The sequence below is a fragment of the Crocuta crocuta genome, unplaced genomic scaffold (genome assembly GCF_008692635.1).
Source record: "Crocuta crocuta isolate KB4526 unplaced genomic scaffold, BGI_CrCroc_1.0 scaffold149, whole genome shotgun sequence".
Lineage (NCBI taxonomy): Eukaryota > Metazoa > Chordata > Mammalia > Carnivora > Hyaenidae > Crocuta > Crocuta crocuta.
Window position 1 is genome coordinate 9,889,170 of NW_027551561.1, and position 17,122 is coordinate 9,906,291.

The 17,122-nt window shown below is 42.9% G+C and overlaps 1 protein-coding gene across 1 annotated transcript in view; it reads left to right on the forward strand.

Moving 5' to 3' along the window:
* The first annotated feature begins 11,251 nt into the window (after positions 1 to 11,251).
* Positions 11,252 to 17,122, forward strand: part of TAF15 (TATA-box binding protein associated factor 15) — a 29,508-nt gene continuing 23,637 nt past the window's right edge. The window contains 1 exon segment of the mRNA XM_077749905.1: positions 11,252 to 11,355. Within this exon segment, the coding sequence (XP_077606031.1) occupies positions 11,349 to 11,355 (7 nt within the window). The 5' untranslated portion in view covers positions 11,252 to 11,348.

A 17,122-nucleotide genomic window follows, 5' to 3' on the forward strand; every position in this document is an offset into this window, starting at 1 on the left:
GCCCCTGTAGGGAGCATTTAATGAGCGAATAAGATCTGTAAGTAACTGAGCACTGTGTCTAACATCGTGCAGTACCCAATATATAAATAGCAGAGTGCAGCTTTGTCACTTTTGGCAAACGATTTAACTACTTTTGAACGTCAGTTTCCTTATTAATAAAATGAGAGCAAGTGATATAATTTAGTTCCCAGCGTCGCATGAAGATTTTAAAAAGTGAGTGTAAAGTGCTTTGCTCTGTATATTCCACAGTTTGTAGTGAAGGTGGAGCGAAGCGATTTATGGGAGAGCGAGCCTTCGCTAAACTTTACACACTGAGCAAAAATAAACTGTCTTTGTTATCTGCCTTAGTAACAGCGAGGAAGTTGCCATTGCTCTTCTAGTCTCAATTTGCTAATCTGTGAAATGCAAATGGCCCAGTGATACCCACCACTTAGGGTACTGTTGTGGGGATTCCAGGAGTTGATCTGTGTAAAGTAATTTGGAATGTCTAAAGTGCTAAGCAGATGTAATGCAGTGTTCTTTTCCTAAGGCTTAAAGCCTCAGTAGCACACAGAAGGTTTTTGTGTTACTTCAAAAAAGGGGCCACTCTTTAAAATTTGAGACAGACCCCTCTTTCAGTGAACTGACTTAGAGGTTCCCATGGGCGAACTGGAGTAGGCCACGCCCACTTCCCCACCCAACCAATGAAAAGGGGGCAGTCCTCTCAGCCGAGCCAATTAGAAACAGGCGTACCTTTACTTACACCAGTGAATGAAAGGTGGCCTTAGCCAACCCTCCGCCAGAGCCTCGCGGCAGGCATAGAGTTCTAAAGTATTTATTCGCCCGTCGGTGCCTCTTCTTCGATGATGCCGTTGTGTACAACCATAAGGAGCATCCTTGCCTGTAACGGAGGCCCAGAGGTGGTGGACAGGGCCTGGGCCTTTCCCTTAGAGAGTTTTCAGTCTAGCTGGGCAGCCTGGAAGGAGAGATCAGAACAACTGTGACGCAGGCTACAGGTTTAAGCAGAGTCCTGTGATGAGCTCGCAGGAGGGAGATTTTGAAAGCGGGCAGGGTTGGGTTGCTAGATTTAGCAAATAAAATTACAGATGTCCTGTTAAATTTTAGTATCGGATTAACGACAAGTAATTTTTTTAGGATAAGTATGTGCCAAAGCATTCACCAGTAATCTGAAATTCAAGTTTAACTTGGTGGCCTCTATTTTATCTGGCAACCCGTGTGTGTGTGTGTGTGTGTGTGTGTGTGTGTGTTGTCTGAAGGTTGCAGGTATGATGCAGTATATGGTGACCTTGACCAATAGGTGGATTTTTTTTTCAGTTTTTATTTAAATTCCAGTTAACATACAGTGCAATATCAGTTTCAGGTGTACAATTTAGTGGTTTAACACATACAACAGCCAATGGTCATCACCCATCCCCCATCTACCTCCTCTCTGGTAACCAACAGTTTGTTCTCTATAGTTAAAAGTCAATTCTTGGTTTGCCTCTCTCTCTTTTCCCCTTTGCATATTCGTTTTGTTTCTTAAATCCCACATATGAGTGAAATCATATGGTATTTGTCTTTTCTCTGACTTATTTCACTTAGTACAATACTCTCTATCTCCATCCACTGTTACAAATGGCAAAATTTCATTCCTTTTTATGACCAAGTAATATTCCATTGCATATAACCACCTCTAAAGAAGAGGTAGTTTATTCACCAATTAACGGATGCTTGGCCTGTTTCCATAATTTGGCTATTGTGGATAATGCTACTGTAAACATTGGAATGGGTGTATCCTTTTGAATTAGTAGTTTTGTATTCTTTGGGTAATACCTAGTAGTGTGATTGCTGGATCATAGGATAGTTCTATTTTTAAACTTTTTAAAACTATTTTAAAAAATATTTTATTTAAAAAAATTTAAATGTTTATTTTTAAGAGAGAGAGAGAGAGAGAGAGAATGAGCAGGGGAGGGAGACAAAGGATCTGAAGCAGTCTCCAGGCTCTGAGCTGTCAGCCCAGAGCCTGATGTGGGGCTCAAACTCATGAACCTCGAGATCATACCTCAGCCAAAGTTGGCTGCTTAACTGGCTGAACCACGCAGACACCCCAAAAAGATTTTAAATAATCTCTACACCCAATGTGGGGCTCGAACTCACAGTCCCGAGATCAAGAGTCTCATTTTCTACTGACTGAGCCAGCCAGATGCCCTTATTTTTAACTTTTTTTTTTAATGTTTTATTTATTTCTAGGAGAGAGAGAGAGAGACAGAGTGGGCAGGGGGGGGTCAGAGAGAGAGGGAGTCACAGACTCTGAAACAGGCTCCAGGCTCTGAGCTGGCAGTCAGCACAGAGCCCGACACGGGGCTCGAACCCACGAACCGCGAGATCATGACCTAAGCGAAAGTCGGACGCTTAACCGACTAAGCCACCCAGGCGCCCCTATTTTTAACTTTTTGAGAACCTCCATACTGTTTGCCTGAGTGGCTGCACCAGTTTGCATTCCCATCAACAGTGCATGGGGATTCCCCTTTCTTCACACCAATGGGTGGATTTTGAAAGGCCAGATACTACTCTGTTTGGGGGCAGGGAGCTCTGAGGAGCACCAGTTGCTAAGGACATTGTGAGCAAGCTGGAGTCGATCCCAGGTTTTCCAATTCTTTCTCCAGGCAGAATTTCTCCATCCCTCCCTCCATCACATCCCAGAGGGTCTCCATTTCAGGTGCACTGGGAGGGGAGGGGAAGGCAAGATGCAGTACTTCCCTGGAGGGCTGAGTAACTGGGAGGATTCAGCCACTCAGGGAGCTGGCCCCGCCTTTCTCTGCATCTCAGGCTAGCCACCGTCCCTGGACCTCAAAAACTAGCACCACTGTTGTGTTTGAACGTTGACTTTTTCTGCCTTCCGTTGTATTCTTGGTTAGATTATTTCATCCCATCCTCACTTGTTCCCACTCTGCCTCTTTTTGTGGTCACTTGGAGATGCCATGCCGACTTGGAAGTGCCTGCAAGAATTTATGCAGAACCAGAGCCTCATTTGCCCATACACTCATTCTAGGCTTCAACCATGTCTTGGGACAGGATGTCTCCATTTCCCAGAAAGACAGCATGTTTCCATAGTTAGAACCTGGGCAAGCAGGAATTTCATTACCTTCTGCCTCTGAAGCTGACTCCTAAGCCCCAGAGCACCAAATTCTGTGATCTTCTCCAGGAGTCTAGGGGCCTACCCAGATCCATAACTTACTTGCTATATGTTTTTACTTTCCAGGACACATTCTGAGCCAAATCACTTTGATGGGGTGGAGGAGGGTGGCCTGCCATGTGAGAGGGGCACTGAGGAAGAAAGGAGGATGTGAAAGGCAGGGTAGTTATTGCAAGAAGCTTAGTCCACAGCAAGGGCATCAGAAGAGTGATGGGGGTGAGGAGGGAGAATAGCTTTGCATCAGTCACATGCAAAACAATACTGTGATGACAAGTCCCTATGTTAATCTAATACCTTCATTTCCTCTTTTGGTGGGAGTGGGAGTGGGGATGAGAATGAAGAGTTGGAACAAATAATAGTGGTTAATATTTGTTGAGACATTAACATGTATGTGCTATGTGCTTTACATAAATCATGTCATTGAATCTTTGCAGCTTCCTTGGGAGAAAGCTACTATTATAAGTATCCTTTTTTTTTTTTAANACAGAGACAGAGGGAAAGTGAGCAGGGGAGAGGCAGAGAAAGAGGGAGACACAGAATCTGAAGCAGGCTCTAGGCTCTGAGCTGTCAGCACAGAGCCTGGTGTGGGGCTGGAATCCACAAACTGTGAGATTATGACCTGAGCCGAAGTCAGACACTTAATGGACTGAGCCACCCAGGTGCCCCTATAAGCATCCTTATTTTAAAGATGAGGAAACTAGGGGTGCCTGGGTGGCTCAGTCCGTTAAGTGTCTGATTAAAGCTTAGGTCATTATCTAACGGTTGTGAGAACGAGCCCCGTGTCAGGCTCAGTGTGGAGCCTGCTTAAGATTCTCTCTCTCCCTTCTGCCCCTTCCCTGTTTGCATGCTCTCTCTCTCTCTCTGTCTCTCTCTTTCTCAGAAAAAGGTTATATAGTTTGTCCAAACTCATGAATCTAGTAATGGAGCCAGGGTTCAAACCCAGATAGTGGAGCCCTAGATCTTGAGCTCTTAAACACTACTCTGTCTCATCTCAAGTCAAAGGATCAGTGGATCACCTGCATTGAATCACCTGGAGGAGCTGGGTAAAAATTCAGATTCCTGGAGTGCCTGGGAGGTTCAGTTAGTTAAGCGCCGACTTTAGCTCAGGTCATGATCTTGCGGTTTGTGAGTTCAAGCTCTGCATCAGGCTCTATGCTGACAGCTCGGAGCCTGGAGCCTGCTTCAGATTCTGTATCTCCCTCTCTTTCTGCTCCTTCCCTGCTCATTCTCTGTCTCTCTCAAAAGTAAATAAGATTCATAAAAAATTATTTAAAAAATTCAGATTTCTGAACTCTACTCCAGGCCTACTGAATCACCAATACTAGATACCAATGTTTAAGGGGGAAGATAGGACTAGATTTTCCAAAGGCCTATCTTTCTCCTTCCCTCCCTCTCCATCGTGACTGAATAAGTTCCTGACCCAGCTAAGCTGGCAGTCCTCTCCTTTCCTCCTCTTCAAAGAAAGCTGCTTCCTCTCCCTCTCTCTGCACCGGGGCTCACTTCAGGTCCAAAGTGCTTCCTGACTCTCCCAGAGTGGACAGGACTTCTCTGAAACTCATTCCAGAGCTTGGGCCTGTTGCATGCCCCAGGGAGCAGCCGGCAGCTGCCGGGGCCATTCCTTCTTCTCTGACAGAAGGCAACAGCTGGCCAGTGAGTCGTCTTCCTGACCAGGACCCCTTGAATCAGGCAGGATGTATGGACCTGGACAAGGCCCCTTCTGGGCCTCAGTTTCTCTCTTCATAATATAAGGAACAATTAGCTTTGTCTCTGCCCCTTCCTCCTTCCCAGGAAGTGTGCGGAGCACAAAGTAGATTTTATCAAAAGGAATTCTGGGTTCTGGAGAAAGACACTAATGGGACAACCAAACTCCCCAAATCACAACAATAGGAATAATAAGAATGAGGACATGGGATCAGCTTGGGAGATCCGAAGAAGAGGCATTTCCCAGAGTTGTGAGGATGTTAGTTGTGATAATTTGGATTCCTTATTGACCATAACCTCTGTGCAATCTTAGCTGTGATTCAATTTTAGAAGCCCTGATGTTCTAGCAAGCACTTCTGCCTCCTGAATAGAAGTTTCCTCTCCCTAGCACAAGTGGATGTGCTCTCATTAGTCTAGGCCACACTCACAAGTATATCTGCCTATCTACCTCCCTGTACATACACACTCACACATGCACATGCTCCAGGGACTGGAAAAAGCAAGAAATTTGGAGTGAGACAAAACTGGGTTTGAATCTTGACTTTTTCATACTCTGTTATCCCTTGCAAGTCAAATAACCTCTCTGAGTTTCATTTTAAGATGGGACAACAATGGGACACCTGGGTTAAGCATCCAACTCTAGGTTTCGGCTCTGGTCATGATCTCATGGCTTGTGAGTTCAAGCCCCTCATCGGGGCTCTGAGCTGACTTTGTGGAGCCTTCTTGGGATTCTCTCTCTCCCTCTGTCTGCCTCTCCCCCCCCCCCAAAGTAAATAAACTATACAAAATGTTAAAAAAAAATAAAATGGGACAACAATAATTCCTAACTTTTCTATTATCTCAATTTGCTATAGGGAGCAAGCTAGGTAATGAATAACTAACTGATAATCCCATCAAGTGCTGGATATTCAGTGCACAGACACATGCATGTATACTCCACACAGGTTCTCACTGGGGTACACTCACATCCAGATGACATACACAGGTCTGCCCTGGGACAATCACACAAGCACCTCCTTGCCAGCCAAAGCTCCCTGGCTCAGAGCAGCCCCTTCTCTCCTAACCCTCATCACTATTTGCAGGGCGGCAGCATCTTCTGGTTTGTTTTTTACTCACACCAGGACCCAGGGGACTTACAAGGAGCACAATAAAAGCCTAGCCAATCTGGCACTTTGCCCCACTTCCCTTCCACATAAAGGCTGTCTAACCACCAGGCATCTGGCCTGAAAGGCTGGCCTTCTCCTGCTCAGCATCTGCTGCTTTGCTTAAAAGACCTGCTAACAGGAAAGTGTCTGGTTCCTTTCCACCCCAAACAGGAAGTGCCTGCCACTGTCCAGAGGATGGGGTGGCCAGTCATTTACAAGAAACTGATCCTTGCTATGCAGAGCCTTTGGGTAATCTTCGTGGGATGCTTGCTCTCTAGGAAGGCTGGAGGACCAGGGTTCCAGGGACACCTCCTGGGGTAACAGTGGGAAGGTGATGATGATGGCTAGGACTACTTACTGCCTGTGATATTTGGCACAGAGAAGGCTGTCAGTCTCTGAACAACACTCATGAACACTTTGTGCCCAAGTTCTAGAGAGGGTCTTTGAGCTTGAAGAATTTACAGATAAGTCAGAAAGACAAGTCATGCCACTCCCCCACCCCTATTTATTTATTTATTCAGTCATTAAACACAAGATTTTCTTCCTTCCCTTAAATTTTTTTTTTTGTGTGTGTGCCTACTGTTTCAGGCACTGTGTGGGGCACTGCAGAGTTCAGAGGGGAGCCAGGCAACCCAACTAGAGAACAAATCGGCTCTAATCAGGTAGGCAAGCCTGGGATAATATGGTGCAACTGAGAGTTCCATAGGATTTCAGAAGAGACAAAAGATCATTGGTTTTTTTTTCTCTGGTGGGAGCAGTAATCTCACTGCTTCCTCTCTTGCCCCCTATAGCCCACTCTCAACAGCAGTCAGAGCAACCACAGTAAAACAGGTCAGATCCTATGGTGGCTCTGTTAAGTGGCTCCCTTTCCTGGCTTCCCTTCTCACTCTAAGAAAGCTCACAGTGCTTACAAGGGCTTACAAGCACTTACACGGGTGGTGGAAGGGCTGGGAAGCCAAAGAGGGCATGGAGACAACTCTGAAATTGATCAAAAGCAAGAAGATTTTACCAGGTATAGGATGAAGGGAGGATTGGGGCTACAGGATCCCAGGAGCCAAGGCCTTGGATAGAAATGATCTCTGGGGGCGCCTGGGTGGCTCAGTTGGTTGAATGTCCGACTCTTGATTTTGGCCCAGGCTTGTGGAATGGAGCCCTGTGTCGGTTTTCTCACTGGGTGTGGAGCCTGCTTAAGATTCTCTCTTTCCCTTTCTCTCTGCCCTTCTCCCTGACTCTCTTTCTCTAAAATCAAAATCATCATCATAATAAAGAAATAATCTCTGGAGAAGACAGTTGCTACCCAAGACACCCTGTGGCAGAGAAGGAGGGGTAGACATAACCCTGGCTCCTCCCTTTCTTCTACCATCTCATTTCCCACCAGGATGCCCAGTGGCTGATTCTAGCTGGAAGCCACTGCCTGAGGGACTATCTGAAACTGGAATGGAACTTACAGGGGTTAGCTCTCCAAGTGAGGGCCTGAGGAATGCATCGGCGGCAAACAGGCCCAGTACTAAGACCTTCCCTGGTATATTCTGCTAAAGCTGCTGTGTGCCATTTACCTGCTGTCTTCCATGATTATGCAGAGTGAGGCCAGGATAGTGAATACAGAGGGAGCAGGATCTTGTAGCTTGAAGAACAACTGGGTGAAGGTCGGAGGCAGTTCCAGATAATCATCCCCAAGCAAAAGCCTGGAAGACAGGAGGACACAGGACTCAATCTGTGAGTCACTTTGTGGCAGAGAAAGGCTCCTGGAAAAAAGTTCCAGAAAAATACATACTTGCGGGAAGTTCTTGGTTTCACATTTGAGAGACAAGAGACACTGTAAAAAGAACCCTGGGCTTGGTCCAAATGCCTGCAGCATATGAGCTCTGCTTCTGTCCCTAATTGGCTGTGTGAACTTGGTAAAGAATTTCACCTTCCCAAGCTCCAATGTTCTCATCTACAAAATGTGGATAACACCAATACCTATTTCATGGGGCTGTCCAGAATATTAAAAGAAACAATGAATATAAAAAACTAAGTGTCACTCCTTTGATTAAATCCCTCAGAAGTTCCCTACTGTTTGTTTAAATGATTTTATTTTATATTAAAGTGTTTTATTTTTTTATAGAAGTTTATTTATTATTTTGAGAGAGACAGAGACAACACAAGTAGGAGAGGGGCAGAGAGAGAAGGGGAAAGAGAATCCCAAGCAGGCTCCATGCCATCAGTGCAGAGCCCAAGGTTGGGGTTGAACCCACGAAACTGTGAGATCATAACCTGAACTGAAACCAAGAGTCAGATGCTTAACCGACTGAGCCACCCAGGTGTCCCCCTATCATTGTTTTGAATTTAATATCCAAGCTCCTCTGCAAAGCACACAAGACTCTTCAAGATGTGGCTTCTGTGTTCTTCTTTCACTCATTTATCATTTGTCACCTCTCTCTACCAGTGCAACTCCACAGACCAGACAGACAGAACCACTTGCAATTCCCAGAATTTTGCTCTCTTGTAGTCTTTGCAAATACAGCCCTTTCTGCCCAGAGCATGCTGTTCCTGATATACATCACTTGCCTAATTCTGTTCTTGCTTCAAGGTTCAGTGTAGGAGGTATCTCCTCCAGGAAGTCTTCCTTAATACCCCATCCACTCTTTACATGGGCTGGGCCATTACTCTGTTTTCAGAGGACCCTCTGCATTGTCCAGTTCTAGCACATGCAGTAGTTATTTGAATTAAAGATTTGTACTGTTCCTTTTTAATGAGATTGCAGTTCCTGGAGGGGAGTGGCCATTATGCTTCCTATTTCCCAACCTACAGAGCCTGACATCTAGTAGACCTCAGGAGAGGCAGCTGAGCGAAGAATGCATGCATGCATGAATGAATGGATGGTGGTACAAACTTAAAGTGTCAGTGATAAACAAAACTTTTTGAATTTCCATTAAAAAAAAAAGAACACCCAACTGTAAAATTTTAAAAAGTGGAAGAACAATCTAGAAGTCTCCTCCATTTCTAACCCAATTCTCTCCTGCTATTGCACATGCCCATCATCTCCTCCTCTGAGTTGCCTTCCTCAGTGTATATGCTTAACAGTTGAATCACTTTTAGTCATGAAGGAATTTTTATTCCTTTAACGCTGCTTGCTTGGACTAATCTAGAGAGCTCTGTGACCCTCTATATCTAGAGTGGAGTGTACAATTAATACTAGTATAATGAAGAGAGATGACCTCATGTCTTTTTTTCTGGCCTGAGGTGTTGATTCTGAACTTACCCTTCTACTTCCACCCCCAACTTGCTCCTCCTCCTCTTCCCTATCATAGTGAATGATACCACCATCTGGCCACTTGTCCAAGTGGAAAACTCAGATGCATGCCCAGATTTCTCACTCTCCCTTAGCTCCTCCCTCCTAAGCTGGTCACTAGATCTTGCCCTGTCAATCATGTAAGTATCTCAGGGATCTCTTAACTTACTTCCATCTCCACAGCTACAACCTAAATCTAGGCCACTGTGATTTCTCACCAGAATTATTGCATTGGCCACCTAATTGGTCTCCCTCCTTTTAGGCACCTCTCACCTCCATACATTCTTTTTTTTTAATTAATTTATTGTTTAATTTACATCCAAGTTAGTTAGCATATAGTACAACAACGATTTCAGGAGTAGATCCCTAATGCTCCTTACCCATTTAGCCCATTCCTCCTCCCACAACCCCTCGTGCAATTCTCTGTTCTCTATATTTAAGAGTCTCTTATGTTTTGTCCCCCTCCCTGTTCTTATATTATTTTTGCTTCCTTTCCCTATGTTCATCTGTTTAGTATCTTAAATTCCTCATATGAGTGAGGTCATATGATATTTGTCTTTCTCTAATTCTACTTAGTGTAATACCCTCCAGTTCCATCCATGTATTTGCAAATGGCAAGATTTCTTTCTTTCTTTCTTTCTTTTTTTTTTTTGATTGTTGAGTAACACTCCATTGTTTATATATATACCACATCTTCTTTCTCCATTCATCTGTCAGAGGACATTTGGGCTCTTCCCATACTTTGGCTGTTGTTGATAGCGCTGCTATAAACATTCACCTCCATACATTCTTCATACTGCAGCCTGAAAATGCAAATGGGACCTTCCTTTAAAACCCTCTGGCTCCCCAGTGCCTTCAAGATAAAGCACAAACCCTAATCTACTACATTTTACAAGGTGTCAGCTATTTAGCCCTCTACTTTTCTGGTCTCATCTATCATCTTCATTCATCTCTGGAGGGTAAACTCCAAACATATGGAATTACTTGTTTTACAACTAGTGGAAGGCACTTTACCCCACTTCAATTGGTCAACTTCTGCTCACCATCTATGGCTTGACTCAGATGTTGCGTCGCCCTCAGGGAAAATGTTCTTGTGTGCTCTCTGAGCTTTCACCTTTTTTCAAACTCTTGAGCTCAAGCCCCTACTAGACAGTACAGCGTAATGGTTAAACCCACAGGTATTGGTGTCTGGTTACTAAAATTCGAATTCCACGTTGGCCATTTACTAGTTGTGCGACCTAGGGCAAGTGAATAATCATGTCTGTAACGTCAAGATAATATTTCATCAGTGTGTTGTGAGAATTAAGTGAGATGATGTAAGGTGCCTGATAGAGTTAGCCAATTATAACAGCACCGAATACTAAAGCTCTACCTCCCACCCCGCCACATTCTCAAGGCGAGGTTTGTGTGTGCTTTCGTTTTATGCACACGTTTGTTCCAGTATCAGCCTTGTAGTCTATGTTTTACTTGACAAGGTAGTTAGACCGGGAGGCACTTACGACTTTCCGTCCCTGAACTCCGCGACACAGAACGCCCCCAGGTGGCTCCAGTTGTCTGCAACCAAAGCGGAGCGAACTAGGGCAAACCATTCGAAATATTAGAGGAAGAAAGGCTTTCTTTAACCAAATAGTCTGTGTTTATAAAGTCTCCCCTCTTTCACTTCCTAACCTCGAATTCTATCGGATGCAATCAAAGTGAGAAATAGCACTATATGTGGGAGGGAGAGAGTAGGCTCAACTTCCTCCCCCATGCTATTCGCGGCATTGGTACTTTCTCTTCTCAGTTCCCTCTCAATAATGGTACCGTTCGGGGAGGGGAGGACAGAGAGGCGTTGTTAAGTCCTCAGGGTTAAGAGGCTGGTACTCGTACAGAACCACCCCTCGCGCCCTGGAGCCGTGGTACCGCCCACTGTCCTCTGATTGGCTGCCGAGGCCCCGCAGTCGGGCTCAGCCCGCCGCGCCGCCCTCAGTACAGCTCCGGCCGCCGCGCCGCCTGGCTATCGTATTCCTTGTTCTCGGCGGGCTCTGGGGGCTCCGCTCTGCGGCCGTTAGTCATGTCGGGTAGGTGACTCCTTCAGCGAGGAGCGGCAGCGGCGAGAAGGGGCCTGGCGGGGTTGGGCCGTCTTCCCGCCCACCGGAGGGCCCCAAGGGAGAGCCTCCGGCCCTGAGGGAGGCTCGGGGTGGGGGGGCGGCCGCGGCCGCCGCCATGTTGGACTGAAGGGACGCACGCTCCCAACGCTCACCGTCTGCAAATCACGGCGGGAGCGCTTCGGGCCCCCTTTTTTTGACCCTGTCCTTGGAAGCTGAGGAGACGTGCCGCTCCCGGGGAGGGTGTGTGAGTTGGGGGGGGGCGGAGGCCGTCTACGCCATCACAGGGGCGGGGGGAGCCCGTGATTAGAGCATCCGCCTGAGAGAATCGGTGCTTCTGGTTCTCCGCTCCGCCTCAGATCTTTCAGCGAGGCCTCGGGCCAGTCGTCTCGCCGCCTCGTACCTCAGTTTCCCCATCTGTGAAGTGGAGCTGGGCCTTCCTGATTCACCCATTCATCAGGTGGGGGTCTTGACGCTCTGGGAGCCCTTTCAAAGGATGTTGCCCTGCACGAAATCCTACTTCTCGTCATTCCCTCTACCGTAACCACCCGATTCGAATGGGGGTGTTTGCGTATAATTCAGCTTCCTCCTCCCTTTTCCAGTTGTTTATCTCCTGCAAGAGCCTGAAAGTGAGCCTTTTCTATTCCGGATAGACTCCTGTAGGTACATGTGGCATTTACCTTAACACATGCAGGCCAGAGGAAAGGCAGTCTTACACGAAGCATTTAAATTGATAGAGCACCCACCCCCCCCCAACCCCTCTCCCCTTCGTTGTGTGGAAGAGAAAGGAAAAGGCACTGATCTCTTCAGGACAGCCCGTTGAGATCCTCCCAAGCTTGGACATAAAGTCTGAACACGAATGTTCTATAGTTTGTAGCAGCCCTAAGCCAACCACACAAGGTCCTCCGTTAGCACGTCACGGGCCGTCCACTTTGCTAGAAACCGTCAGGAGAGCTCACGTTTCACGTGGAAGAGCGGAACATTTCCTGGAAGCCATCTGATTGGGATGAAAGTGATTGCTGTCATGGTCTTTTACATTTTACTTAAGGGAGAACTTGTTGGTATTTCAAACAAATAGACCAAATCCGCCAGTAACACAGTCTTGCAAAAGGATGGAAACGTATGACAAAGAGCAAGTAGGTGGATATCAGACCAAATTAGCAAGAATGGTTGCACAGGAGAAGAAACATTTCTTAGATTATTCTTTTTTTTTTTTTTAATTTTTTTTTTTTTAAATTTCTAGGAGAGAGAGAGACAGCGTGAGCAGGGGAGGGTCAGAGAGAGAGGGAGTCCCAGACTGAAACAGGCTCCAGGCTCTGAGCTGGCAGTCAGCACAGAGCCCGACGCGGGGCTCGAACCCACGAACCGCGAGATCATGACTCAAGCGAAAGTCGGACGCTTAACCGACTAAGCCACCCAGGCGCCCCACCTTAGATTATTCTTAAGGTTAATCCTGAATATTGAGCTTTTGTGGGAGGGGGCACCTACCTGATGGAAGAGGCTGTTAACTGCACAGGAGTTCTTGCCTCTTTCGATTTGTTTAATCCTTGCTCAAACAGGAAAGAATTTCTTTCTCCAAAGTAAGTACATCTTTTACCAGGTGCAGGATTTGGAATGAAATCTGGTAAAGCTCTGCAGAAATATGTAGAGGTATACCCTGAGGAGGTGTGTAACCCATGTGTGATTAAAAATAATAAAAAGATTCTCCTACCCTCATGGGAAATTTACCATTTCAGTGGACATTAAAAACTAATGGTGTGTCTTGATTTTTAACATTTTTATTGGTATAAAACAATGACATTTTTATAGGACTGGGTAGCTTTTATGGAGAATTAAATTTTAGAGGTTACCACCTGTAAAATCCAGGATCTAACTGTCATTAATGTGTGAGCTGGTTTATCCATTAGTAAAGTACCAAGACACTAGACATTTGTCACTTTGTAATTTGTTTTTTAAATATCAAGATTGGCTTTCACATGTGAAAACTTTATAATTGTTTTTAAATTAAGTTTATCAAAGCTAGAATCTTTAAGTTCTGCTTAGTGTTGTTACATGCTCTTTATACATTTTGTAAAACATGTATAAAAATACTTTTCACTTTGTATAAAAATGAGAATAATGCTTTTGACTTGTTTTTTGGTGAATGTTTCAGTTAATAAATTTAACAGTAAATTCCCCCTAACCAGCTAACTGCGTTAAGTTTAGTTAAATCCTTTAAATATTTCAAATTCAACCACTCCAGATGCCTGACAGGGCAGACTTACAAATTAAAGTGCTTACATAGTCCGTAAATACGTCAAAATTGTAAATATTGTAAATCATACTCTCAGTCAAATATTGTTTACAAATGTTAATTATCTGACATTTTCAAGTTAGAATTGAATGATATCAGTTATACATACAAAAATTACAATGTCGATGTACTTACCATTTTGGTAGTATGGCAGACCAAAATAAATTGAAAATCCTCTATTTACAAACACTTAAAAGATGCAAGAATTTACCAAAAAAAAGAAAAGCTGCCAGAAATGAAGTAGAAGCCAGCATATGGCTAACTTGATGGTTGCCCTGAAGAGGAGGAGGGTGTAGGTCTCATCATTTAGAGACTCGGGTTTTATTACCCAAGTGAGTAAGGGTAGGAGATGGAGCCTTGAGACTACTAGAGCCAAATAATGGGAACTGAAACCTGTATAACTTATATGTTTGAAAGACTCTTCAGTGAAAGGATTAACTAGAGAAAAACTTCATATCAGCATAATGGATAATAGTTTTTGGGCCCTGAGTGAAAAAAGGTCTGTCCTGATAATTTGTAACCTGGGAACTGTACTTCATACAATTTGGGTGTACATTTAGTTATAGGTGTCCAGGAAAACTTAAGAAATTAACAAAAAAATTGGTTCTGGGCTGGTAGTAACTTTAGGGGTCCTGGTAGAAACAAATGAAAAAGCTTTTTGGAGAAAATTTCACAGTGTAGGTCACAGGAATCTTCTAGAAAAAATAAGCTTTGCAAAAGATGAATTTACAGTAAATCAGAACTTGAAACAATTCACCAAAATAATGGTTTGTGACAAGAGGAATTAGAACACGTAGTAGGTAATCTGAAAGCAAATATGGTTAAAATTATTAAAAACCTAAAGGAAGGAATCAACCCTAATACCAAGATGTTCTGAAGAAAGGCCATGCAGATTTAAAAAGAATCAAGTATATCTGCTAGAAATAGAAACAATGGATAAATTGAATTGCAGATCTAACAGAAGAAATAGTGAAGTGGAAGATCTCTAATTAGACACAATTCAAAAGGAGGAGATGAAAAACAGAATATTAAGAAACAGATTGAAAAGTCCCATCATCTAATATGCATATAATGTGTCTGCTAAGAGCATGGCGAGGAATCACTCTTACAGTTAATAGTTTTCCAAGATTGGTGAATATTTTGGATCATAAAGCAGTAGTCCTAAACATGAGACATAAAAACCAATTAATAGCAATATATATAGATGTGAAATTGCAGACTATGAAATACCAATAAATAGGGAAATAGTAAGATTAGTTTTAAGAAGCTGGAAAATAATGAAATGATCCAAGGGTTAGTGAATCCAGAAAGGATACATAGGATGCAAAAAACAGTATAAAAGAAGCAAATATTGATAGTATGGAACATCAAAGATTAAAATGGCTACATTTGAAAGTTAAAAAATGGAAGCAAAAAAATTAAGTCTGTGATTGCCATTATAGTATTAAGATTCTAGTAGAGGTTGGAAATTGAATTTTGTCAAGAATGCATGTTAAAAATTGAACATGAAATTATGAATGGTAACTTATTAAAAGAACAAATTGAATGTTTAATTCTTAAAGTAATGGAAAAAGGAATAAAGAAAATCCAGTAGGAGGTAGGAAAGAAGTTAAAAGGAAAAAGAAAACCCTAGTAAAACATCCAGTACAGGTGCGTAGGAATAAAAGTATGAAAACACCAGTTGAAAGATTTCACATTGGGAAAAAAATATATGTCGTTCAAAAATGATATACCTAAAACATGAATGTTGGAAGTGTAGAGAGAAAAAGATTAACCAGGCAAACACCCACCAAAAGCAAGATAGAGTTTAGGTATGTTACAAAATAAAGTTTGGACGTTTTTAATCATAGTCTTCATGCAATGTTAAAAGAGGATTTATCAGGAATAAATAAATTTGTACTTTCATTTGGCTAACCATGTAGCTAGCCTCAAAATAGAGAAAGCAAAAAAATGCAAATCTGGTCAGATGGAGGTTTTTTTAGCCTACCTTTCTGTGTAATAGATTAGGCAGACCATATGTTAAGAAGACTATGAATGATACAAGCAGCAAATATCTAGACAGCGAATTTATTCAACATTTAGCTAATACACAGTTCTTTTCAAGCACATGACGGGCATTTATGCAAGTAAGTATTTACCAAGGGGAAAAGCAAAAAGCCAGCAAATCCTAATAAGTACCAAGAATAATACAGAAAATACCTTTTCTGGCCACAATGGAATATGGTTAGAAGATAAAAACAGAATCAAAACCCTATACACTTGGAAATGAAAGCATTTCTAAATAATTCATGGATTTAGACACAGGGCTCAAGTGTCAAGTACTCATAATGAGCACTAGTTTGAAATGCCATAAATAACATACTCTTCTCTGTTGAGTATAAGAGATCTGTACTTTTCTCAAGTATTTATTCTAAGGGCTGTTTATTGCTCAATATGTTTATATCTTCCAGAGTTTTCAAGTCAGCCAGCTAAAGAAGTCAGATTTATAATTTTAAATGAACAAAGTGACTGACTTAAAATTAGAGACTCATACTTTTAGATTTGAGCCAGTCACATCATGACCTATATTCTGTGTACTTCTATAATTTTGTCTGAGCCAAAGGCTAATAAACAGGTCTTGGACTCCACTCATTGGGAGAACCCACATCCATGCCTTAGAATATAACTGAAGCAGATCAGATGAAGTTGGGCCTAATGGTCAGCAATTTCAGACGGTCATTTTTTGTAGCTTAAAGAGTATTTCATATAATATTACTCTTATTCATTACTAATAAACTTAGGCATTCATTTGACACTGAGTAGAAACCTAAAAGAGCTTCTTCAAAAGTTTATAATGTAATTGACATTTTGAAGTATTGAGAAAAAGCTCATAATCAAAAAATTTTTTCACGTATTTAATTCATGCCTTCCTTGGTATTTTTGTTGCTCGAAAGGAAGATGGAAGTAGGTATTGCCGAGTTCGTATACTGATTAGCTAAGTCCCTGAAAGCTTGGTAAAGGTGAGGATAAACTAACTTAGCTGCTTTTACCAAGTTGTCAGAGATCGGTTTGTTGCTGCTGACAGCCAGAGCAGTCCAGTACAGAGGAACGGTGTATGTTCCTCTGGTGAGGATATGCAAGTCAGTGTAGTCCTTGGGCTTTATCTTATCAAAGTGTATGTCTTTCCTCCTCCACCCGCATTTGGTCTTGGTTAGTTTTAATAGTTGTTTTTTTTTTTTTTTTTTTTTTGTATATAAAGATAGCTTGAACTTTTGAGTTTTTGTTAAAAGGATAGGTTTTTCGCTGATTGTTTTATGTTCACTTGATTCTTGTGACCATTAGGACATGTTTGTAGAGTAGTTGTTTTCACAGATGGAGTTACTGTAAACGAATCTTTGCACAGTATTTTTAACTCGTTTTCATTCTGTAGTTAATTTTTATGACATTTTCTTAACACATTTCATCTAT